At 43.7% G+C, this 23,552-nt stretch overlaps 2 protein-coding genes and 1 long non-coding RNA gene across 6 annotated transcripts in view; 2 read left to right on the top strand and 1 right to left on the bottom strand.

Annotated features, from left to right (window-relative positions):
• Positions 1 to 33: 33 nt before the first annotated feature.
• Positions 34 to 23,552, bottom strand: part of HSDL1 (hydroxysteroid dehydrogenase like 1) — a 24,641-nt gene continuing 1,122 nt past the window's right edge. Inside the window, exons 2-6 of one of the 2 annotated variants that reach the window (XM_076349370.1) lie at positions 11,794 to 12,026; positions 8,035 to 8,480; positions 5,795 to 6,022; positions 4,852 to 4,861; positions 34 to 294 (exon numbers count right to left, since the gene is read on the bottom strand). In XM_076349370.1, the coding sequence (XP_076205485.1) occupies positions 203 to 294; positions 4,852 to 4,861; positions 5,795 to 6,022; positions 8,035 to 8,480; positions 11,794 to 12,026 (1,009 nt within the window). In that variant the 3' untranslated portion in view covers positions 34 to 202. Of the gene's footprint in view, positions 295 to 3,967; positions 4,862 to 5,794; positions 6,023 to 8,034; positions 8,481 to 11,793; positions 12,027 to 13,034; positions 13,084 to 23,552 lie in introns of those variants that run through there. The other variant, XM_076349369.1, reaches the window with a different exon arrangement.
• Positions 2,561 to 8,517, top strand: LOC143165715 (uncharacterized). Of its 2 annotated transcripts, XR_012996306.1 has the most exons (4): positions 2,561 to 2,635; positions 3,871 to 3,966; positions 8,004 to 8,208; positions 8,284 to 8,517. It is a non-coding gene; the product is annotated as an uncharacterized LOC143165715 (long non-coding RNA). The 2 variants fall into 2 exon arrangements; XR_012996305.1 differs by having other exon boundaries at positions 8,004 to 8,517.
• DNAAF1 (dynein axonemal assembly factor 1) overlaps positions 13,279 to 23,552 on the top strand; it is a 15,180-nt gene continuing 4,906 nt past the window's right edge. For both annotated transcript variants that reach the window (XM_076349367.1, XM_076349368.1), the window contains exons 1-10: positions 13,279 to 13,385; positions 13,797 to 14,031; positions 14,983 to 15,118; positions 17,732 to 17,823; positions 18,694 to 18,915; positions 19,664 to 19,830; positions 20,087 to 20,208; positions 20,764 to 20,978; positions 22,172 to 22,432; positions 23,049 to 23,158. In XM_076349367.1, the coding sequence (XP_076205482.1) occupies positions 13,896 to 14,031; positions 14,983 to 15,118; positions 17,732 to 17,823; positions 18,694 to 18,915; positions 19,664 to 19,830; positions 20,087 to 20,208; positions 20,764 to 20,978; positions 22,172 to 22,432; positions 23,049 to 23,158 (1,461 nt within the window). In that variant the 5' untranslated portion in view covers positions 13,279 to 13,385; positions 13,797 to 13,895. The remainder of the gene's footprint in view (positions 13,386 to 13,796; positions 14,032 to 14,982; positions 15,119 to 17,731; positions 17,824 to 18,693; positions 18,916 to 19,663; positions 19,831 to 20,086; positions 20,209 to 20,763; positions 20,979 to 22,171; positions 22,433 to 23,048; positions 23,159 to 23,552) is intronic.

Here is a 23,552-nt window from a genome sequence, read left to right on the forward strand (position 1 = left end):
ATATATTCAAATCACAATTTTCTTCTTTATAAACTAGTTCATTTTTGTTTCAGTAAACATTGCTTTCACTGTGCTGATCAACTGGATATTCTTAAAGCTGTGTCCAAAATAAGTAGAGATTTCATGGTCTTTTGAGGTAAAGCCTTATAAACAGGCTCATTTCTTTCTCCGCTTCTTCTCCATTTTGTATTAAAGGATTCGGTCACTCAGGATGTGGTAGCTGAGTCCTGTACTCCATTTCTGATGGCAAAGTTGACTCCCTAGAAGAATTAGCAAAGCTGACTGCAAGCCAACCTGTAAGGCAGGGCAATATAGAAAATAATTAGATTCACATTTGTGCAAATGTATAGCCTGAAAATCACAAAAGATAGACGCTTTTGGCAATTAGTATTAGAAATAATATGGAAAAAGTTGTTCATTTAGTAATTTTTCCACGAGCACTTATGTCTCTTCCTTGCTTGCACCAGAGCACATGTGGAACACTTAGTATTAACCTGACAATAGAACAGGCAACGGTGACAACCAAACTCTACCACCCTTTGCGTAAGGGGAGCAAAGAGAACAAAATGACATGCCAGCCCCATGGCAAGGAAAAAGTAATGTGCAAATTAAAATATTAATGTGATAAAAAGGGTCCATGGCCACTTAAAAAAGCATGGTGTTTTTCCCAATCAGAAATATGGCAAATAGAAATTCTGCTACGGTACATCATTTTACACAAGGAGAATCAGATTCAAACTCTATGCCAAGGCCTGGTAAGGACAAGAGCTACTGCAGAAAGCAAACTTGCAGTCCCTGTGCTTGAAACGGAAAAATCAGCATGAAAAAAGTCTTTCAAATTTTCTTGAGGTAGAACGCGTGTTACTGCAACATGGGCACCTGAGAAAGGGCTGGGATTACAGATGTAATAACGTGAAGTTAAAGGAAAGTGTTGAAAGTGTTTTTCACACGGAGGGGAAGCCTCTTCCCTTTATGTTCCAAGGTTCAGGAAGCATTTGAGAAAAATTGCAACACTAGTATTTTTTTAAATTCCAAACATTTAACCGGCAACTGATAGATAAAAGGCCATTAAGAGATAAGGGAAGAGAAGCATTTATGTCTGGTCTGTCACATCACCTGGAGAAGCAGAACAGAACTATGCAATCCTGGTCACTGCAACAATGTAAAGTAAGAGCCTTATTAGGGGATTCACACTATTTAGGAGAATGATGGGCTGACCTCATAGCACAACAGAATGAATAGAGTCTGCATGTGACAGCCGTTACTTTATTTTTATTTAACTTTATTTAGTATTCTCAAGTATCTCCTTGTATTTCCTTGTAACGGGGACAGAATTCCCCTCCATTTCTATCTGACTGACAATACCATAACAGACTGAACTGCTTGTGATTACAAAGTTTCTTCTTCATCCCCAAACTAGACACAGTTACAGTACATTGACTGCTGATCTTGACTGAGCTCTGCCTACCTTATCACTTCACTGGCTTATAACCCCTATAGCAATAAAATAAAAAAATCAACTACACAAATGAGCAAAATAAACATCCTTATGGCTGATAACAGATTGCATGTAAGCACGATCCTGAAATATGATAGAAACTAAAAGTAAAGGCACAGCACGCTCACCACTTTATTGTTTAATAACCTTACCGTGTGGAGTTGGACCGGGACTTAAACTTGCCAACTTGTCCATCCCCTAGAACAGCTACGCTTGGAGTTACTCCCTGGTTTTTCTGAAGTGAGGGTACCCCCGACGGAGCGATGGGATCTCCGCAGAGATCGCCGGCTGAGAGAGGCTCACAGAGCATCGGCGTGGAGGCTGCGGGCAGCCTCCCTCCGCGGCTTCGGGCCACCAGGCAGCCGAGGAGCCGTCCCGTTCAGGGACCGCGCCGCTGGGAGCAGCGCTCCGGGCCCCGGGAGCGCGGTCCCTGCCACGGAAGGGACCGCTGGCCGCTGCTCCCGCCCACCGCGCCACAGCCAGCGAACGAGTAAACTCATCGTTTACATGCCCGTTACCGCGGGTCGTTAGCGCCGCCCCGGCGAGAGCAGCCGGGCGCCGTGAGGAGCAGCGCCGGCGCTCCCAACCCGCCCCCCGGCCCGGAGAGGCTGAAGGGGAGCGACAGCCGCCCGGAGAGCGGGGAGGGCCCCGCGCAGCAGCCGCCCGGAGCGTGACGGCGGACAAGGCAGCCCCAGAGACGAGGGGGAGCGAGCACCGGGCACGGCGACCGGGTGCTGCAGGCCCGGGTGCTGCAGGCCCAGGTGCTGCCCGCCCCGCGCCCCCCAAAGCTTGACAACACAGCGCTCCCCCCAGCCCGCACCCAGAAGCGGCGCGGCGGAAGCAGCAGCAGCAGCGCCGCCGTCCCAGTCTCCTCTCCGCTCCCCCCGCCCGCCGCGCTCACCGTGCCGCCGCCGCCGCCGGGCCTGCCGCCGCCATTTTGTGCACTGTTTACCACAGCGCTCTCGCGAGAGCCCCATCGCGGCCTGCGGGGCGGGCGCATGCGCACGGCGCGGGGGGTGGTGGTGGTGGTGTCTGCGCTGCAGTGCGCATGCGCGGCTGCGTCGCTACGGCGGCAGAGCCGGGCCTGAGGCCGGCGGGAGCGGGCGTCCGCGTGGGAGACGCTTCCCGCTGGAGTCGGTAAGGGCGCCGCGCAGCAGCCGCCCTCTGAGGAAAACTGTTTGAGAAGCTGGTTATTCAGATGGGTGGGGGGCGTGCGTCTAACTGCTGCAAGGAAAACTCGAGATGTGGGTGTTGCCGACAGGGACGGGCAGGCAGGGCCTGGCGAGCGTGAGGGGGACAGGGGAGTAGAAGCGTTCTGCAGCTTCGCGTTTCTCAAGCTTCATTTAAGCCCTTGCTAAAAATAAATGTATTTGTTTAAATCCCATTTGCAAAGAAGCATAAGTCATTAGCAACACCTAATACATATCTTTATACTGCAGCACTGAAGCAAACAGCTTTCAGGGCCAGCTGAGGTTGGGGTCAGCTAACAGGAGGTCAGCGGCAGACAAAACCAATTAATGGGTCCCTGCCCCTGATAACCCCCCCTCGACTGCTCCCCATCTTCTCCTACCTCCTTCCCCCCCAAAAGAACTGAGAATATGGGGCTGCAGCAACAGAACAGTAACAAAGTGTCAAGGGAGGGAAGCTCCTTCACTATAAAAATCACAGCCTGAATTTCACTCTGGAAAATAAATTCAAGCATCGGCATCTTCCTACACAGCCCAGCAAATATACTGGGTACCTCAACAGAGCATTCAGTCATGAAGGCTGGGGGCAGTTTCACTATATTAAACATGTAGGTTTTTTTTTTTTAATTTTTTTTTAAGAGGTCTGATCAGCATTTCACATGATAGTTCTAAGTTGTTCTAAGTTGCAGGTTATTTACAAACAGATTTGTACCCGGTCTCTTACTGGATGGGGATGACTACTAGATTATTCTCTACAAAACCTACTCATAAAAGCTTCGGGGGGGACATCGCTATTAGAACTCCAGGTTCTAACATCACCGGTCCAGAGCTACTGTGGAGGAGCAACAGATACCACTTCGTAATCATGACTGCATTATTCAGCAACATAATGCAACTGTTGTACGTCCTCCAGTAGGGATTTCAAGGAGCAAGTTAGTGTAGTATACTGACCTCCCATCATCACCATCAGGACATACAGCACCGTTAACATTCAAGCAACAAATACAAGCACAAATGAGGGGAGGATGCTCCTTGAGTCACGCTGCTGTGTATAAGATACTGCACAGGTATTTCATGGGTTTGATATTTCAGTGTAACATTACAGAAGCAGTACAAACGAGCCCATGATAATATAAAATACAAAAAGATTGAGAACATTCTTTCTAAGTCATGTCCCTCTTTCAGGTAGCAATTATGCATACACAGAAAGGACAGCTTTCCTGACTCTGAGATGCAGAGCCTGCAACACATATGAGCAGTGTATGATACCAATGACTTCTAGTAAGTACATATGCATAAACGTTTATATAAACAAAAGCATCAAAATCATACAGCATCAAAACTTCAATTTTTTTTTTTTTTAACTTGGGAAACCAATCAGTATTTTTAAATCAAACATTATTTCTTCATTATTTTTCTTTAGCTAATGTGTTTTTTACATTCTTTATTCAGGTCTCCATCCATATTTCAGATTGCTGAAGCAATATTTAAAGTATTATCAAGATCATTCACACTTGGAATAAGAAAGCATACAAGCTTATCTCCAAATTCCTTTACAGCTCTGTAAGACCTTTTCAGTCATTTGCGCTTAAAACATACAAACATCTGCCGTTAGAAGACAGAAAAAAGTTATGCAAAACTACATATTAAAGAAACTTAATACAGTTGACTGGGATTGTCTTTTTGAACAGCATGATATTTGGGGGCCCATTTCTGACAGATATGGAGAATTCTCAAATTCTGTCAACTTTGCAAGTTGACATCATGTAGCACTATGCAAGAGACAGTCATTTACTATCAGAATTAAAACTATAGCTGCTCCTGCCCAATTACCTTGAAGAGAAAGTGAACAGACATTAACCTCAACAAGATCAGCTCTTTGTCGTGGAGGAAAGCAGCGGAGGAGCTATTTAATACAAGGATACAGAGAGGATCCAGACTTCTGATGTCTAGGTTACACGTAGCTTGTTTAGCAAGGTATGGATAAGTTACAGTAAGTCCACCAAGGTTCACTAAACATTTTTGCAGCACTCTGATCAGAATATAGTACTCGTTATGCAGGACATGGATATTCCTATTTCACTTTGCATGTTAAAGCTTCCTTGCGTACAATTCTGAAAAAATACATTGCAAACCGTGCCCAGATCCATTCAGGTAGGCGCTCACCCAGCGTGAACTGTGGAGAGGCACAGGGAGACAAGAGAAGAGAAAAAGAAGAAAGGAAGGGACAGATTAAGATATATTCCATTAAAGTAAACAAGCAGTTTCTCAAATTACCACTAAAGCAAGGCAAAACCTGCTTGAACATCAGCAACTAAGCCTTAAATTCAACCCCCTGGAAGAAAATATATTTAGCCATTTTGGAAGTAGTGCCCAGAGCTGAACAGTTAGGTTCTGCAAATAAATCCTGAAGTGGTTTGTTCAAGTTCACAATGGCAATACTGTCCACTTCTTCTAATTGCCACATGTTGCCAGAATCCTTCCCATCTCTTTTACTCCTTTTGGGCTAATCCCCACTTCTTCAATTCCTTCTACTCGACCTAATGCTATAGAAAGCCATAGGTAGGACACATGAGATGTGACCAACGTTCATAAAATTGCTTTGGAGCCCACAGTCTGCCCCCCAAAAATGAAAACCTAACATACGGAGGACCTGCTTCCAGGTATCAGGATAAAAATGTGGGCTTTTTTTCCTGCTATTATTCCATCCTCCCTGCCCACTCTCCCCCAAAGCAGAAATAGGCTTAATAAATTAAGATTGAAAAAAGCTACTTCTGTTCATAGAAGACAGTGAAATGCTTGCCTAGTCAGCAACACCCCAATTGAAATGAGATACTCTGTGCTTTTGAATAAAAAGTTGTCTCTTTGCTGTTTTTGCTGTGCATTTCAAGTGGGAATTGGATTCACTCTCTCATTCTAAAAATAAGCATGCCCGAGCATAATTTTTTAAAGCAGAATTAGTGAGAAAATGTGGCACAATGCCTTTAAGTCCTACAATATATATTGCACTTTTTCAGAATACGAGCATAGTTTTCATTCAGACTCCTAAGAAAGTAAACAGCTTATTTACTTCTATTGACAAACATGAAATAGTTTAATGAATTGTTACCTTTATTGCATGCTTCCAGTAACCAGTAGTCCTTGTGGATAACCCAAGAGTAGAAATAGCATGACTTGCATATTCTTCAGCAGAAGGAAAAAAGAAAGATCTCTCTGATGCAACGCTGCTGCATGCTACCATTTTTGTAGCAATTATGAATGGGGTTAAACTCTGAACAAAAATTCCTTTTGAGGCATACTCATAATGTAGTGCTCTACTGAAATAGTCCAAGTAGGTCTAGAAAGACAAAAGCAGAAAGAGACATCTTTTTTTTCCTTTCTTTTTTTTTAAAAAAAAAACCCAATCAAGTCTTAGGGCAGAGTTTTATTAAAATTACAGAAAAGTTGTAGCATATTTTGTGTATCAGCTAAAAAAATAAAACCTTGAATAAATAGTATAAAAATACACATTTCTAAAGCATTACCAACATTTCTATTTGTTGTTATTTGCTTGCTAAAAACCTGCAACAGTACAGTAACTTGCAGGACAAAGCGACCGCTTAATTCTCTGATGTGAATTTAACAAACAGACAATTTCTGTTTAAAACCAATACAGAATCATTTATTTCATCTAAAACAAACACCTTGTTTAGTTTGGGGGCATTGCAGGGGACACTCCAAAGCTAACTATACATACTACTGTCAAAAGGACAAAATGAAGTCCCATTTTTTAATACATTTACAGGTGAATTTCACACTCAACTGATCTTCCCCAGAAGCTAGGTTAATTACTTCCTGCAACTCCCTTGTGCAAAATTAAACATGCATTTGTTTATGTGTATCTGTATTATCTCCTTTAGTTCGTTTTACTTTTACAGAGTAACAAAAAAAGCACAAGCCTGATAACTGGGATTGCTGGAATCAAACAGGGAAATGAGCATGGCTCAGTGTTATCAAGGCAGCAACACTGATGCCGTGCTGAAGCTACTGCTGTGCCGCACAGCCAGTTACCCCCGAGAAAGAGCATTTTAGACTCAGCCTGTGAGCAAACAGGTTTCTGCTCCCAAATGGCCTCGCAAAAGCTCCATTCCCAGCAAACTGTTGGGAGAGCATCTTCTACAAATGCTCTTAACACCTGTTTTAGGAAAACAAACAAAACAAACCAACTACTTCAAATACCATACACTGTTAACGCACAAAGAGGCTTAGGATGCTAGAGCAGCTTGTTCCCATTTCTGTGCCAATGTAACTGTACAGAGGCCAGGCTTTAAACTGGATTGCTGATCTAGGATTTGGATTAACGATGGCAGCTAAAGGAAGAAACTTTGGTACCCTGGGTTTTGTTCTGTTCTTTTTCATTCAGGCCTTTTAATTGTTTTAGTTCAGAGTGCAGTTCTGCATGCACTTAGCATAACCAAAGGGGCAGATACTCTGCAACAGAAACAGGAATCTTAATCCAGGTTCCACACTGGAGAAAATCTGCAAGGAGTTTTATACCTTGGGGTAATAAGAGCTGGTTTTGCTCCACGCCAAAGGAAGTTCTTGCAAGAGCTATCCCAGGAGCAAGGCTGCACAGGGGTTAGGCTAAAGCAGAGGGCAGCCACCGACTCCTGGGAGCGATAACAATTTGTGTTTAGACACCAGATCTAGGCGAGATCCTTCGACAGTCTCAGTTGCTTTTGTGGATTCAGCACCAAGTCATCCAGTGTAAATCTGCATCCCCACGCGCATTCATACTTCCAGCATCGCCCAGCTGCCCCATTATATTCATTATTGACTGGATCTCCTCAGGAAGAATAATTATGGGGGGAAAAGTTCTTTTCACTTCTCCCCAAATATGGTACAGACAATGGTGTAAGAAGCCTTCTGCCCCCTGGTGTTAGGTGAAGCAGTGGCTTGATTTGGCCACAGCCCTTGTTACAGTGGTGGCTTGAGCATGAGTATAGCCCCTCTTGCTACCAAATACTAGTGTGCAAGTAGCTTGAGGTATGTCTGCAGAGTTCAGCTGAAGAAAGGAGATTAAATTCTTGACCCTTTCAATGGGTCATAGAACTGCCACTGCTTTGCACATCATTCCTCCGAGGAAGGTAACATTTTTCCTAGAACTACTGTTACGCCACAGTTCACACATAATCCAAATAGCACTGACTTTGGTTCAAAGTCCAGTATTGGTGAGGATAAAGAGTTTGAACAAATCCCTAGAAAACTTTCAGGTATATTTTGATATCCTTGCTGAACGTGTTTACAACCAACCAACCTATAATGCATCTACTTTTCAGTGCATACCATTAAACATCACACCCAGCTTACTTTAGAGGCTCCGTAGATTGTCAACATTGGTGTCGGCTGACAACAGGATGCAGAAGAAACATTCACAATTGCCCCTTTCTTCTTCTCTACCATGCCCGGCAGCACAATATGTATCATCATGTTAGCAGAAGCAATATTTATGTTGATCATGTCCCACAGCATATCCTCAGAGAGGTTGGTAAAATAGTCTGGGTAGGGATAAAATATTCCTACATTATTCACCAAAATGCCAATTTCTCTGTTTTTCAGAGCATCCTTAATGGCTGGGTAAGGCTCACGCCCCTTGCTGAAGTCAGCTACTATGAAATCTGTTTCCACTTTATAGGTTTCAGATATGCTTCTAGATACAGCCTCCAGCTTCTCTTTGTTTCGGCTGATTAAGATGATGTTGACACCACGCTTTGCCAGTTCTTCAGCATATGCCTTTCCGATACCATCTGTGCTACCTGTAATAGAAAATAAAAAAACAAGGTGAAAATCGGAGCAGCCCCAGCCTTCTCTTTTGCCAGTTCTTTCAATTATAGCTTTATTCCCTTCTCTGAAGATCACGTGGCACTGAATATGGTGATCTCAAAACCACAACAATAAAAACAATGTTGTCATAGAATCATTTAGGTTGGAAAAGACCTTTAAGGTCATCGAGTCCAACCATTAACGTAGCACTGCCAAGTCCACCACTAAACCATGTCCCTAAGCACCACATCTACAGGTCTTTTAAATATCTCCAGGGATGGTGACTCAACCACTTCCCTGGGCAGCCTGTTCCAATGCTTTTGGTGAAGAAATTTTTCCTAATATTCAATGTAAACCTCCCCTGGCACAACTTGAGGCCATTTCCTCTTGTCCTATCGCTTGTTACTTGGGAGAAGAGACCAACACCCACCTCGCTACAACCTCCTTTCAGGTAGTTGTAGAGAGCGATGAGGTCTCCCCTCAGCCTCCTTTTCTCCAGGCTAAACAACCCCAGTTCCCTCAGCCGCTCCTCATCAGACTTGTTCTCCAGACCCCTCACCAGCCTCGTTGCCCTTCTCTGGACACGCTCCAGCACCTCGACGTCCTTCTTGTAGTGAGGGGCCCAAAACTGAACACAGTATTCGAGGTGCGGCCTCACCAGTGCCGAGTACAGGGGCACGATCACTTCCCTACTCCTGCTGGCCACACCATTTCTGATACAGGCCAGGATGCCCTTGGCCTTCTTGGCCGCCTGGGCACACTGCCGGCTCATCTTCAGCCGGCTGTCGACCAGCACCCCCAGGTCCTTTTCCGCCAGGCAGCTTTCCAGCCACTCTTCCCCAAGCCTGTAGCGCTGCATGGGGTTGTTGTGGCCAAAGTGCAGGACCCAGCACTGAGCCCTGTTGAACCTCATACAGTTGGCCTGGGCCCATCGATCCAGCCTGTCCAGGTCCCTCTGCAGAGCCTTCCTACCCTCGAGCAGATCAACACTCCCGCCCAACTTGGTGTCGTCTGCAAACTTACTGAGGGTGCACTCAATCCCCTTGTCCAGATCATTGATAAAGATATTAAACAGAACTGGCCCCAGTACTGAGCCCTGGGGAACACCACTTGTGACCGGCCACCAGCTGGATTTAACTCCATTCACCACAACTCTCTGGGCCCGGCCGTCCAGCCAGTTTTTTACCCAGCAAAGAGTATGCCCGTCCAAGCCATAAGCAGCCAGTTTCTCCAGGAGAATGCTGTGGGAAACGATGTCAAAGGCTTTACTAAGGTCTAGGTAGACAACATCCACAGCCTTTCCCTCATCCACTAAGCAGATTACCTTGTCATACAAGGAGATCAGGTTAGTCAAGCAGGACCTGCCTTTCATAAACCCATGCTGACTGGGCCTGATCACTTGGTTGTCCTGTACATGCCACGTGATGGCACTCAAGATGAGCTGCTCCATAACCTTCCCCGGCACCAAGGTCAGACTGACAGGCCTGTAGTTCCCTGGATCCTCCTTCCAGCCCTTCTTGTAGGTAGGTGTCACATTTGCTAACCTCCAGTCAACTGGGACCCCCCCCCCCGGTTAGGGCCCCATAGACTTGTGCGTGTCTAAGTGATGTAGCAGGTCGCTAACCATTTCCCCTTGGATTACAGGGTCTTCATTCTGCTCTCTGTCCCTGTCTCCCAGCTCAGGGGGCTGGGTACCCAGAGGACAGTTGGTCTTACTATTAAAGACTGAGGCAAAGAAGGCATTAAGTACCTCAGCCTTTTCCTCATCCTTTGTCACTATGTTTCCCCCCACATCCAATAAAGGATGGAGATTCTCCTCAGCCCTCCTTTTGTTGCTAATGTATTTATAGAAACATTTTTTATTGCCTTTTACGGCAGTAGCCAGATTAAGTGCTAGTTGGGCTTTGGCCCTTCTAATTTTCTCCCTGCATAACCTCATGACATCCTTGTAGTCCTCCTGAGTGGCCTGCCCCTTCTTCCAAAGGTCATAAACTCTCCTTTTTTTCCTGAGTTCCAGCCAAAGCTCTTTGCTCAGCCATGCCGGTCTTCTTCCCCACTGGCTCGACTTTCGGCACATGGGGACAGCCTGCTCCTGCGCCTTTAAGATTTCCTTCTTGAAGAATGTCCAGCCTTCCTGGACTCCTTTGCCCTTCAGGACTGTCTCCCAAGGGACTCTGTCAAGCAGTCTCCTACACAGGCCAAAGTCTGCCCTCCAGAAGTCCAAGGTAGCAGTTCTGCTAACCTGCCTCCTTCCTTCTCCAAGAATCGAAAACTCTATCATTTCGTGACCGCTACGCCCAAGACAGCCTCCAACCATCACATTACCCACAAGTCCTTCCCTGTTCGCAAACAACAGGTCCAGCGGGGTGCCTTCCCCACTCACTCACTCACTCACAGTTGGCTCACTCACCAGCTGTGTCAGGAAGATATCTTCCGCACACTCCAGGAACCTTCTAGACTGTTTCCTCTCTGCTGTATTGTACTTCCAGCAGACATCTGGTAAGCTGAAGTCCCCCACAAGAACAAGGGCTAGCGATTGTGAGACTTCTCCCAGGTGCTTATAGAATATTTCGTCTGCCTCTTCATCCTGGTTGGGTGATCTATAACAGACTCCCACCACGATATCTGCCTTGTTGGCCTTCCCCCCGATTCTTACCCATAAACACTCAACCCTATTGTCACCATCCTTAAGCTTTAGATAATCAAAACACTCCCTAACACACAGGGCTACCCCGCCACCTCTCCTTCCTTGCCTATCCCTTCTGAAGAGTTTACAGACATCCATTGCAGCACTCCAGCTGTGCGAGTCATCCCACCATGTTTCCATGATCGTCAGTAGCAACCTTCTGCAATCCCACCTAATACAAGTTTTATATTTTCTATGACAACAACAGAGAGCTTAGAGTAGAACCTTAATGAAAGGTGAGGATGTCAAAGGTACGTGACTTAAGCCTTGTTGAAGAGCTTGAGCACATGTGAAAAGCCCGTAGCAAAAAAAGGATCTCGTCTGCATCTCTGTCTACGCTTGTATGCGTTCACGGTGTACCTTGCAAATTTTGGGAAAAATTGCTCTGATTCTTTCCTAGCAGTCAGTCAACACACTGAGCTTGCCCATCTCCTGAGGAATTGAATTTAGTAAGGCACTGAACAACTGCCACTGCTCCAGCAGGGTAACTTCCAACCTGAAATAATGCAGACCCCAGTTTGCGACATAAAGCTCACCCAGCAATATAAGCTAGCAAGTTTTATATAACATACTGTGCCAGTACTGTAAACATAAGCAAATATACTGCTTCAGCCTCTTACCAGTGACCACTGCCCATTTTCCGTACTGCTTGACAAGATCAACCTCGCCGCTCAGCTTTGGAATTAAATGCAACCTAAGCATGCTGTAAGTGTCAAACGCGAGAGAGACACACTTTCTGACTGTGTACCAAGCTCCAACTATAGCCAGGGCCTCTATGTAAAAATTGCAGGAACGACTGATCTCTCTGTACAAGAGGTAGAAACGATCCACTGCAGCCATGGTGATCACAAGCCTGGGAAAAAATAAAAGAGACACAGGCAATTACAATCGCCTCTTGGGCCACGTAAACTTTTCAGACTGAATGGAAAACCTTTGAGATTCAGCATGTTACAGTCTGAGCACCATTTTGATGCAGAAAAGCTACAAGTCAGCGTACTAAAATTTGGGTATTGTCTACCACCATCCTCACTAGTTTAGCTACTGTTTAGCCCTTGTTCAAGGGTTTAGCTACTAATCAGTTATACTGCAACGACACCGATCAACGACACTGTAAATAAAACAATTCAGGTCCAAGCAGATAAGGGAAGCTCAACATGTAAAAGCTAATTGTGGAAGATTAAGATCCACCTACAAAAGAAGCGAGTATAACCCACAGGAGAGAGCTGAGCACACAAGAAACGCCACGCTCTCCCAAGCACAGAAAGCTACATGAGAGACAAAGCAAGCTGAGAGACAGAAGCACAACTTTAGCCCCTGGCGCTATCGCAAAGCACTAACCCCTTCCCAGCAAGCGCACCGCATCTACCCTGTCCTCACGGTTTGAAAATCCTTGAACCACGGGACACTGCCGTGCACTAATGTCATATCGCCCACCGGCTCGCGATAGAAAGCTTGCTGTGCCTCACGAGGTTTTTAACAGCGAGTAATTTTTTAAAGCAAGCACAAAGCCCAACCGCCGCCTCCTCGGCAGCACCCGATCTACAACCGGAGCCGGCAGCTTACCGCCACTTGCTTTAGGGCCGTTACACACCGCCCTCCCCTCGCCCAAGCGCGCCGCAGGCCTCACCCCTCCCGCGAGGGATAGCGGGCTCCGGGCGCGCCCTTGCCGACGAGCCCCAGCGACAAGCGGGCCTGGCCCGGCGCCTCGGCCCCTCGCTCAGCCCCGGCCCTGCCGGACCCTGCCCGGGGCCCTCCCTGCCCCCAGCCGAGCCGTAACGGAGGGAAACCAACCCCCCAGCCGCGGCGCACGGGGAGGAACCCCACGGAGAGCCGCCCTCCCGCCGCCCCGAGGGGCTGTTACCCGCCCGGCGCGTCTCGCCGCGGGGCCGGGCCCTCCGGCGCCGCCGCGCTCCCCTCGCCCGCCGCCAGCCGCGCCGCTGCGCGGGGCCGCCGGGAGCGGGCGCGGGGCCTTGTGGGCCTGCGCGCGGCGTCGCCATGGCGACGGCGGCGGTTGGGGCGGCTGAGGCGGGGAGCGCGGCTGCCCGCGCATCAGGGGCCTCCGGCGGGAGCGGGCTCGGGGTCGCTCCTCTCCGCTCCGTCCCGCGCGCTTTACGTCTCCTGCTGCCTGGGAGGTACCGCGGCGAGGCCAGGAGCGGCCGCCGACCCCGTGCGCCGGGGCCTGGGTCGGAACAGCCGGCCCAGCCCGGGTCAGGTAAAGGGAGTTGCAGGTTTAACGGAGTCTTGTCTGGCGAGCTCCGGGGCTGTAACAGCAAAAAGTGCAGGGCTGAAACGTAACAGCGTCCGCAATCCTCATGAGGAGGCTAAAACTGCCCTCGGGAGTCCGCCTGGCTTGCAGTGGGGCAGAGGCAGGCGTTACACAAGAGCAGGCTGTGCCTCGAAGGAGCACCATCGCTGCATCCTCAGCCGCCAGCTTCAAAAGGAAAAAAGTGACTTGCTCTGGTTTTGGGGGGCCACGGTCCTCTCTGCTCTGAGTGAGATCCGCTGTGGGCAGGATTTAAGATAAACTCTCCCTGCCTTTTGGTATCTCCACAGTGAATAGCCCCCAGGTTGCTAGCTCCGTGCAGGCTTCACAATTTACTCATGGTCTTTTTATCTGTAACAGGTTCTCCTACTAAAGCCCTTACACATTTTGTCTGGAAGTTGTTGGATTGTGAGTCCAATACCGACTTGGCTGATGTTTGTCTAAATCACGTATCTTGAAATGCAATCACAAAAGGGAGACTCGGACAAAGGCCTTGGAGGGGAGGTTACTGCACAAGAGGTGTCAGGAGAGTCTGTGAACGACACCAGGAACGAAGCTACCCGAACAGAAAATGAAGGCAATTCTGTCGACACAGGTGAGCCCTTCCAGCTGGCTCGCTAGGATGAATTTAGGGAACTTTAGTGAACATAAAGCCTAGAAATCAAGTCTGTCGTTACTCATCTGGATGCAATATGAGTTTATTCTTTCTCCCACTGAAGTCACTGAAAATCTTGCCATAACTGAGGCTTACTCAATTGCTATCTTATTGTGCTTTTTTTTTTTCCCTGTTTCTTTAATTTTCTTCTACCTGGAGAGATACCTTTTCCTGTGTTGTATTCATACAGCTAGCCTGACCTCTAACTGTTTGAATTACAATCATATTTAAATGAGCTGGTACAATTATCTTGTTTGCACTGTCTCTTTTTAAGTGTCTGGAATACAAGTGCAACTAGAAGGTGCAGAGCAGGAATCTGAAGAGAAGAGCGTTGAAAATGCAATTAATCAAAGGCAGTCTAAAGACAGCTTGAATGAGTATAGCACTGGAGACACCTTCCAAAGAGTGCAAAAGGGTAAATTTGTAGAAGAGCTAGGCTAACAAACAGTGCTTGAGATGACTCAGATATACCATTACTGTAGTCTCTTTATGTGCAAAGTTAGCAGTCTTGTTAAACTCAAATTATTGTTAACTAAATGTAATATATACTAGAAGTCTAAGACCATAAGAATATTGGTGCCAGTACTTTATATTGTCACTGTACATTATAATAATCTTAAGACTAGTGGGTACTACCTGACTTCCAGATCTAAACAAACAAACAAAAAAAGCAAATTTCAACAATTTATTTTGCTACTACTTATTTTACTACTTTGCCTTCTAAAAAAGTTAAGTTTCCTTTCATTAAAAAGTCAGCAAAAATCTTGGTTAGCACACTTCTTTTCTTGACATTCATATTCAAGTGCTCGTCAATATTTCTCTAAAGTAATTGGCAACATGACACTTTCCCCCCACTCATGCTGTTAAACTGCAACTTGTTTTCTTGCAAAGATGTTAAAACTCAAGAGAAAGCCATCAACTGTATGTCCAGAGCAGATCAACAGAATGAACAAAAATCAGATGGTGATCACAAATCAGTAACCAGCTCATTCAGTCAAAGGACAGAAGAAAAGAGGGGCTGTGTAAGGTAATACATTGTTTGTGGATGTTTTTTATTTAAATCTTGGCATCATTGAAGTCAATGGGAGTTTTGCTATTCTACAAATTAATTCAGGAGAGCAATTTTGAAGGTGAATTTGAGATTAATCGATAAATCAAGAATTGTTGATATTTGCAGCATCTGTATGGCTTTTTTATGGCTGCAGTAGCAAACTACATTCTAACTACGTGACGTAGTCTATTTCATGGATCTGGAGAAAATTGTGCAAACTCTTGTGGGAGTCATTTGTCAGTAGATTTGACCATTTCTAAGCATCAATTCAGACAATGCATCGTATTAATTCATCACAATGTAAGTATTGCAGTTGTCAAGATAATTTTTAGCAGAGGAAATCCGGAGGTACCTCAGATGGTTGACAATAAGATACAACTCCTTTGTAAGCTCTGGCTCTAATTTTGGTCCAGCCTAAACCAGCGTACGCTGTGACGGCTGTTCATTAATAATTGTGAAATGGGATTATTCTTGTGTTATCTCTGATTAAGAACATTGCAAGCAAATAATAAAATTAAAAACCGTATTTGGTACTATTTAATAACATTGTTGAAAGTCTCATCACGTGGGCTAGTTATGGGGTGATATATAAGGAACAACGAAGATTTACCCTCCGTTCCTGTACCTGCTTACATGCTGAAACTTCGCAAAGTTTATGTTGCTGCTAACTTTAATATAGCTGTTCTATTAGAGACAGTTACAGTCCTTTAAAGTCAAGGGAAAGACTCTCACTGAGTTATCGGGAGGTCGACTGGACTGTACTTACATAGAAAACATCATTATCCCGGGCTAATCAGCCTGGCACACTTCAGAATTAAGTTCTTATGAAGAATGATGGCAGAGAGCAACAACTGCCCATAAGATAATTAAGTGTTTTGAAGGAGCACGTTTTGTGATCCTATAAGTTGCCTGAGGATGCTAATAATTTGATTAAATGCTACTACAAATAGCACAATGAAAAACAGTGGGATATACTGCAAGTAGCTAGCATACAATAATGCACCTGGGCTGACAATACAAGAAAACAGTATATATTTAAAGGTTTTGCTTGAAGTTCAGAGATTTATGTCCGGCACGTTTGGCTTACAGGGCAGTCACAGGCTGACAATCGTATTTTATATTGCCCCAGGAACTCAGTTGTCTAGCTAACTGTATTACAGTTTTGTTCTTCAGCAATATTGAGATCTTTCATGTACTAAGTAAATAAATCTAAAAGCAAATTCATTATGAAAGGTTTAACTTCGCTACCTTTACTCAAGTTTTTTTGTTATTTTGAAAATATCTTCCTGCCAAGAAAATCTTACTGTTACAAGCTTTAGTCCTATGAATACTTATGACCACAAATGCAAAGTTCAATTTGTTAATATGGAATTTAGAAGTAGAAAATAATTTTGGACCAGTTAACATTGTACTTCTGCAATATTTCTTTAAGTGAGGAATATCTACTAGAAGTTTTATTTTGGAATTTTGTTTTACAGAATCTAATCTTTCTAAACAGGAAGATATAGGTATTTTCTGCTTTGGAATGTTTTTGCTAGGTGTTTTCCTAATGGGTTCCCAAGTTTCTTGTCTATAATGTTACTAAATTTTACGTAGCCCTGGGCACCTTGCCTCCAAAAACAGTGTCCTGTCATTCTTTGCAAAGTCCCTGCTCAGGGACTACCAACTCTATGAAAATGTCAAGCCCGTGCTGCCTAGCACAGGGTCCCAGATAACGGCGTAACTCACTCCCTCAGCTGCTCTTCACCGCGATCCATTTCTGGTTTAACAGTTTTCAGGCCGCCCGTGTACTTACCACTTTGGGGGGTTGCTGTCCTGCTGACTGTGTGCAGCTTTGGCCTCGTTTGGCCGCTGTTGGCTGCCAGCCCAAGTGCTTTGCCCCTGCAGCCTCTGCTGTTTCACACTGTGGCTTTCTGCCCCATGCCTCTTGCCGAGTCCTCTGCCCCTGCGCTGTTCAGCTGTAGCCCACAGCTTCCCTGAGTAGCCTTTTCTTGCTTCTCGCTTGCGTGAATCCCAAAAGGGGTGGAGCTGAACATTAAGCAACTACAACTGAACAGGTATTATTCATTTTCTTACTGTGGCATTCCTAGCCAAACACAGCTGTATATTAAAACTGTCTTGAGTACTATTTCAGAGTCGGCGTTTCATTAAAATGTTAGGTCGGTAACCATTGATTTTTCTAGTCTGAGAAAAATGTTGCGTATTGCCTGTGCTACCAAAGGTCCTGCACCAAAGCAGCAAGGAATGCAGGAAAGAATTGGAGAGGAAGGAACCAGATTCTAACATAGACTCATGCTGCTCTTTTCCAAGAAGATGGACTCTCTAATTCCCTACCCACTTTCCTACGTACTCTCTGGTTTTTAGCAGAAGAGCCTAGTAACTCACTTCAAAGAGGTAGAAATGGAAAGCCCCTTTAAAAAACCTACTGCTTTTTTATTTTGAGTATAGTCTTGAAAGCTCTAGCCATTTCTCTTGCATAAAAGAACTATTAACTGTGTTGCATTGAAATCTGTTAAAAACCCAAAGATTTCAGAATGTGCACTGAAACACATTTTTTTGTTTTGCTTCTGCTTTCCATTATTATTTTAGAATGACAAAAAAGATTCTGCAAGACATCTGTAAACAGCAGAAATTATACTTGACCCCATACTTAAACGATACGCTTTACTTGCATTACAAAGGTAAGATGTGGACAAGACTGCTTAGATTTATCATTCTAAGTAGCATTTTAGCAGAAAATCTGTTTTATAACTGAAGTAAGGTATCTAATAATTCTTTTAAATTAGAAACATAATTTAATTTTTTATAATAATGAAATTGTGAAACAAAATGAGTCAATATGAAGGTAGAAAAGTGAACTGATTGTAGACCTAATTCACTTTGTGGAGTCATTCAAAGGATCAATAGGAATCAAGGGACACATTTCCCCCGCCCCCCCCCCCCCCCCCCCAAACAGTAGCCTCCGAGAAATGTCTTAAAATACTGGTCTGGGTTGCATTCAGAGGAAAATATATGTACTTCTTCTTAAATGTGTTTGTATAAAGAAGCTGTTTTCTGGCTTTGGGGACTTTTTTTACTGCCAAATAAAAATGGTCAGGAAGAAAACGAACAGTAAAGACTTGCTGCATGTTCTCAAATACTACTGAAAGAAAAAGAAATTGCTAGAACGAACATGCGTCATCCTCTTGTGATCTTTGAGCAGGTTTTTGCATGATACAGTTAGCTGGTTCAGATTAGCATAAGAATTGTTTTAAATAAATAGGACTTGCTAAATCTACCATCTACGTTTGGCCTTGGTTTTGCTATTTTCTCAATATGTATTATTTGAGCATCTAAAGGGCTGCACGAGATATAAACCAGGATAGGTACCTGTATGTTTTTGCCTTTTATGGGCCAGGTACCGTACCATTAATTCAGCGGAAATATTGCCAGCAACTTGAGTACAAGTGTTCTCACAGGCTGTTTCAGCAGCACTGGTTTAATGAAGTTTATTCTTCCAAAGACTTGTTTTCAGCTAATGCAATTTCATTTTAAAATGTCTTTTTCTGCAGGATTTGACCGCCTGGAGAACCTTGAGGAGTATACTGGATTGAAGTGTTTATGGCTGGAATGCAATGGCTTAACAAAAATCGAGAATTTGGAGGCTCTGACAGAGTTGCGTTGCCTCTACTTGCAACTCAATTTAATTAACAAAATTGAAAACCTTGAACCCTTACAAAAGCTGGATTCCCTCAATATCAGTAACAACTACGTTAAGACCATTGAGAATCTCTGTAAGAACTGTTGGTGCAACATGTTTTAACTTACAATGAGCCCATATTCCTAAGCTTTGACTAAGCTAAGCTATTATTAGTGGCACTAGTTTCAAGGGGTTTTTTAATTCATGTTAGAATTTTGCACAATATCCCATACCAAAGTCCACAAAGCTTCTACTGAAGAGTCAAACGTATTTTGCAATTTAAATAGATGAGAAAACAGAAAAGACATAGTAATTATTTTCATGTGCATACCTAGGACAATTAAGTAGTTTTTCCTCACTTCTTAATACCATCTAAGTACTTATCTGTGTTGCAGACAGGCTGGCAATCCAGTTTTCACCATTTACTTTACAGTTATGATGTGCTTTGCAGTTGCAGACATGATTACCAAATCTTTTATGTCTGTTAAAGGATTTATTCCATCTTCAGCAGAAAATAAAAAAGAATTCCTCTACATTATCATTTGTGTACATTGGGACTAATTTGAAACACAAGCTCTTGCTTTAGTGTAACTGACTGGTTTGAAACCAATTAAAAACAACCACCATCCTAAAAACAAACAACTGTTTTTCCTGGGGTGAAGAAAGCAGCTTTGGAGGCCTAGCCAAAAAGCGCATATAGCAGAACAACAAATTTAGGAAAAAGTTCCCCACAATGCAATAGAAAATTATTTTGACAATGCAGTTTTCTACTTGCTCCAGAAAACCCTCTGTGAAGCGATGACTCTTACCTTTCCTTTCATTGTACCGTTCTTGTCTGACAGCTTGTCTGAAAGTCCTGCAGACTCTGCAGATTGCTCACAATAAGTTACAAACAGTGGAAGACATACAGCACTTGCAAGAATGCCCAAGTATTTCTGTTCTCGATCTTTCCCACAACAATCTAAGTGATCCAAGCATTGTAACTATTCTGGAGACCATGCCTAATTTGGTAAGCTGAATGGAGCTGAGGGTTTGTATCATGTATACGGGTGAATCTCATTAAATGGTTTTGTCGGGTAGTCCAGTGCACAATAGGTCATCGTCTAAAAGAAACGTTACTAAACATTATTTGTTTTTTGTAGATTACCTGTAACACCCAGGATGTTTTATCACTTCTTTTTTTTGAAATGATAGAGAAAGCGCATATCCAGACTGGGATTTTTTTTGCTACTCAACATTAAAAATTGCTTCCTTTGTTTCTCTAGCATGTGCTGAATTTGATGGGAAACCAAGTGATAAAGAAAATTGCTAATTATAGAAAAACACTTATTGTTCGACTAAAACTACTAACATTTCTGGATGACAGACCAGTTTTCCCAAAGGATAGGTAAGAAACAGAGCCATCTTCTTTACAGCAATAAAGCTCAAATGCTAATGATCACTCATCAATCTTTTGTCAATATTGTCATGGACGGAAAGGAAAAGTGACCTTAATAATTTATTAAGGGTGGGTGACTTTGAGTACAAGAGTATTATACTATAGAGTTCTACATCTAACATACCTAGAAAAAACCATGTCTTTTTTCACAAGAGAATTAATTCTCAAACAGAATTGTTTTACGCCAAGCCTGTAGACCAGAGGCAAATCCCGATTTCAACAGAAACTGAACGGGTGTCTGGAAAAGCAGAGCCAAGATCAGCACTCCTGGCAGATCTCCGATTGTATCATCACCAGCATTTGGATATCTTTGTTTCTTTCGTTGCAGTTCCACACACAAGATAAGATACACGTATATCCCTGTTGCATAAGGGATTGTCACTGCTGTATGCTTTTTTTCTCTTGCAGCTATATTATGCTGTTGCAAGCTATTTTAAATGTCTCTCTCATTATAAAGATGGGCTTTGATAGCTGTATTACAGTGAGCTTTTGTGTTTTCATTAGAGCCTGTGCAGAAGCCTGGGCTGTTGGAGGGCTTGAAGCTGAGAAAGCAGAAAGGGAAAAATGGGAAACCAGAGAGAGAAAAAAAATCCAAGATAGCATTGATGCTTTAGCAGCAATCCGGCAAAAAGCAGAGGAAAAGAAAAGACAAAAGTATACGGAAGAAAGAGATACAAGTGCAAAATGTGGAAATGGAGATGCAACAGACATCCTAGAAGGTTTGTGGTTACTATTTTGGAAGATGTCTGTGTCTGCTTCAATTTGAATGTTTAAAATAAATGAATAGTTCCTAAATGTTCAGAAGCAGGCTGATGCAATTTTTGGAATATATTTATGACTCTTCTTTTCCCATCCTAAATACTTTATTAATCTTGGTGCATCTTAGGTTAACCACAAGGATTTTAAGCAATCATCACCTTTCTCACTGCTGATCAAACAAAAAAACCAACAAATCGCTTTCTGTCCCAGCATTTCAAGCTCTTGTGCTCTTCACCAGAGCAACCCGGTGCTAGTCAGGGCAATCATGGTTCCAGCAGGCATTCATGGGTGGAGGCAGGCAGTTACACCCCAAGAGTGGTATCTCCCCAAGAAGCAGAACGGGGCTGGCTTCAGGCACGTGGGCTCCAGTAAGACCCAGTGATAACTGCCTCACCAGTCCCCATCCAGGCACCTCTCCACTGCTGCGTTCGCTAACAGTAAGAGCTTCAGACTAGAGCCTACAGCAGTGGTAATACAGGCAGTAAGAGGAAGGTCTTTAATCGTTTGCTTCACTTACCGCCCTTTTTTATGCTACAAATTCTCCTGTCACATTATTCAAGGAGGCATCTGTTTACGACCAGTAATAGGTCCCAACCTAACCTTTCTAGCGAAGTACGCCTGTTTCAGGATAAACAGGACTGAAGCCAAATAAGAAGGCAGTACTACAGTGCAGAGGAGTGTTTTATCTATCTGTCTGATAAGTTTTTGGGTTTCACAGGCTCTGAAATCAAACATGGTTGACTAACCAGTAAAACTTTTTCTGCAAGCAGGTAGATTGCATAAAGGAGAGGATAACTTCAGCATTTGTCACTGATCCATCAAAATGCTCAAGCATATATTTAAATATGTAGGCGCTTGTGAGTCTTTTCAAACTTAACTATAGATACCAAACAGTTATTTACTATAGTGTTTTCTCTAGATGAGTTTTTTGCTGGGGAACTGTATTTGCTAGGGAGCTGAGATGGGAAAACCCACAACATATTGCTGCAATCTTGGGAGGACTACTGATCCATGAATAGCTGCTCAAACAAAATAGGAGTTTTTGGTGCATATTTTAGGCCAAACTATTAAGACCATATAGTAAAGTTTGGATATTTAGAATGAGTCATGGTAGGTTAATTCAGCAGTTTTAATGAACTTGTTTCTTCTGTAGGAGCACCTGCAAATTCAGATGACAGTGATGGAAATTCTAATACATCAGAGACTTCAAATATATCAGAAGAGGAAGAAACTCAAGAGAAGACTAAGAAATTTAGAAATGAATGTTTTGATGCTTGTGATGAAATGATAACACTTCTACCAAATAGGGGAGGTAACACAGATTTCACATCTGGAAATATCCCTGCTAGAATTCAAGAGGATGCACAAGAATCAAACTCTTGCAAACGCTCAAACTTCAACAAGCAGACAGACGGTAATGTACACAGTGAAAAATCAAACCAAACTGAGGATGCAGAGGTGATGAGCCAAACTCTGTCTTAGTGTAGCACCGCCTCTGCCGTGATTCAAACCAGCTGATTCATAGATAAGAACATCCCATTAGATTTCCACAGTGACTAGTTGACAATCAAGTAATACTGGATAAAATATTCTTTAAATACAACAAACAAAAAAAATTCTGAGGGCTCAACCTGCAGCTCCTGCTATATAAAGGTGGAATTCCGCTTCTCATACGTGCCAGGTTTAGCGACAGGACAGGACAGCTTACAGGCTTCCCTTGCTCCTACATAAACTGTGCGGTCTGCCTGCCAGCAGAAGCTGGATGTCGCCCTAGAGGTGGTTTTGTGCCTTCACACATGGAAGAATGCTTTTGTAGCTTTGTGGAATAAGTTATTGCAAAATGCAAATATTAATTTATACAATATAAGGGAGACCAAGAATATGATGGAAAGACAAAGAGCTGGATTCAGCTGTGAACTTTGCAATGGTAGTCAGGTCCCAGCAGTTTGGTTTTGCGGTGCTTGCTGTTGCAATATAGAAAGTCTTTTATTCAGTTAGTTCTCTGCAACTGACTATTGTGTATTCTTTAGATCTGCCAAGAGAGAAGGCAGCTACTGAAAAGGCCGTGCTTCCTGAACTGGATGAACATGCTGAAATTGAACAGGTCAAGTTGGAGACAGCAGAGAAACTTTATCTTGATGTATGTATTGGATTCAGATTTTGTGAAGTTCGGATCTGGGTATTGTCCGCTCCCAAATTAATTCTTGTAACATCCTGGCTAGTAAAACTATGTGGCCAGGTTTCTAAGAAAGTTCTACTATTAGGAAAAGTAAAAAGAAAGAAAGAAAGAAAGAAAAAAACCTAAAAAGTAAAGTTGTAAGGGTATTCATTCTCTCCAGTGTAGCATGTGTAAAGAATTTATCACCGCTTCCAAAGTTTATTTTGTCCTTTGGCCATAAATCACCTGAAGTTGACCTTTTATCTCTGTGATTTCTCTGGAAAAGTTAATGAGGGCTCTCATTTAAAAAAACAGAAGTCACAACAAAAATAATCTAGTGGATACATGCATCCTCTTAGGCAAAACTCAAATGAAA

This window comes from Aptenodytes patagonicus, chromosome 11 (assembly GCF_965638725.1).
Source record: "Aptenodytes patagonicus chromosome 11, bAptPat1.pri.cur, whole genome shotgun sequence".
NCBI lineage: Eukaryota > Metazoa > Chordata > Aves > Sphenisciformes > Spheniscidae > Aptenodytes > Aptenodytes patagonicus.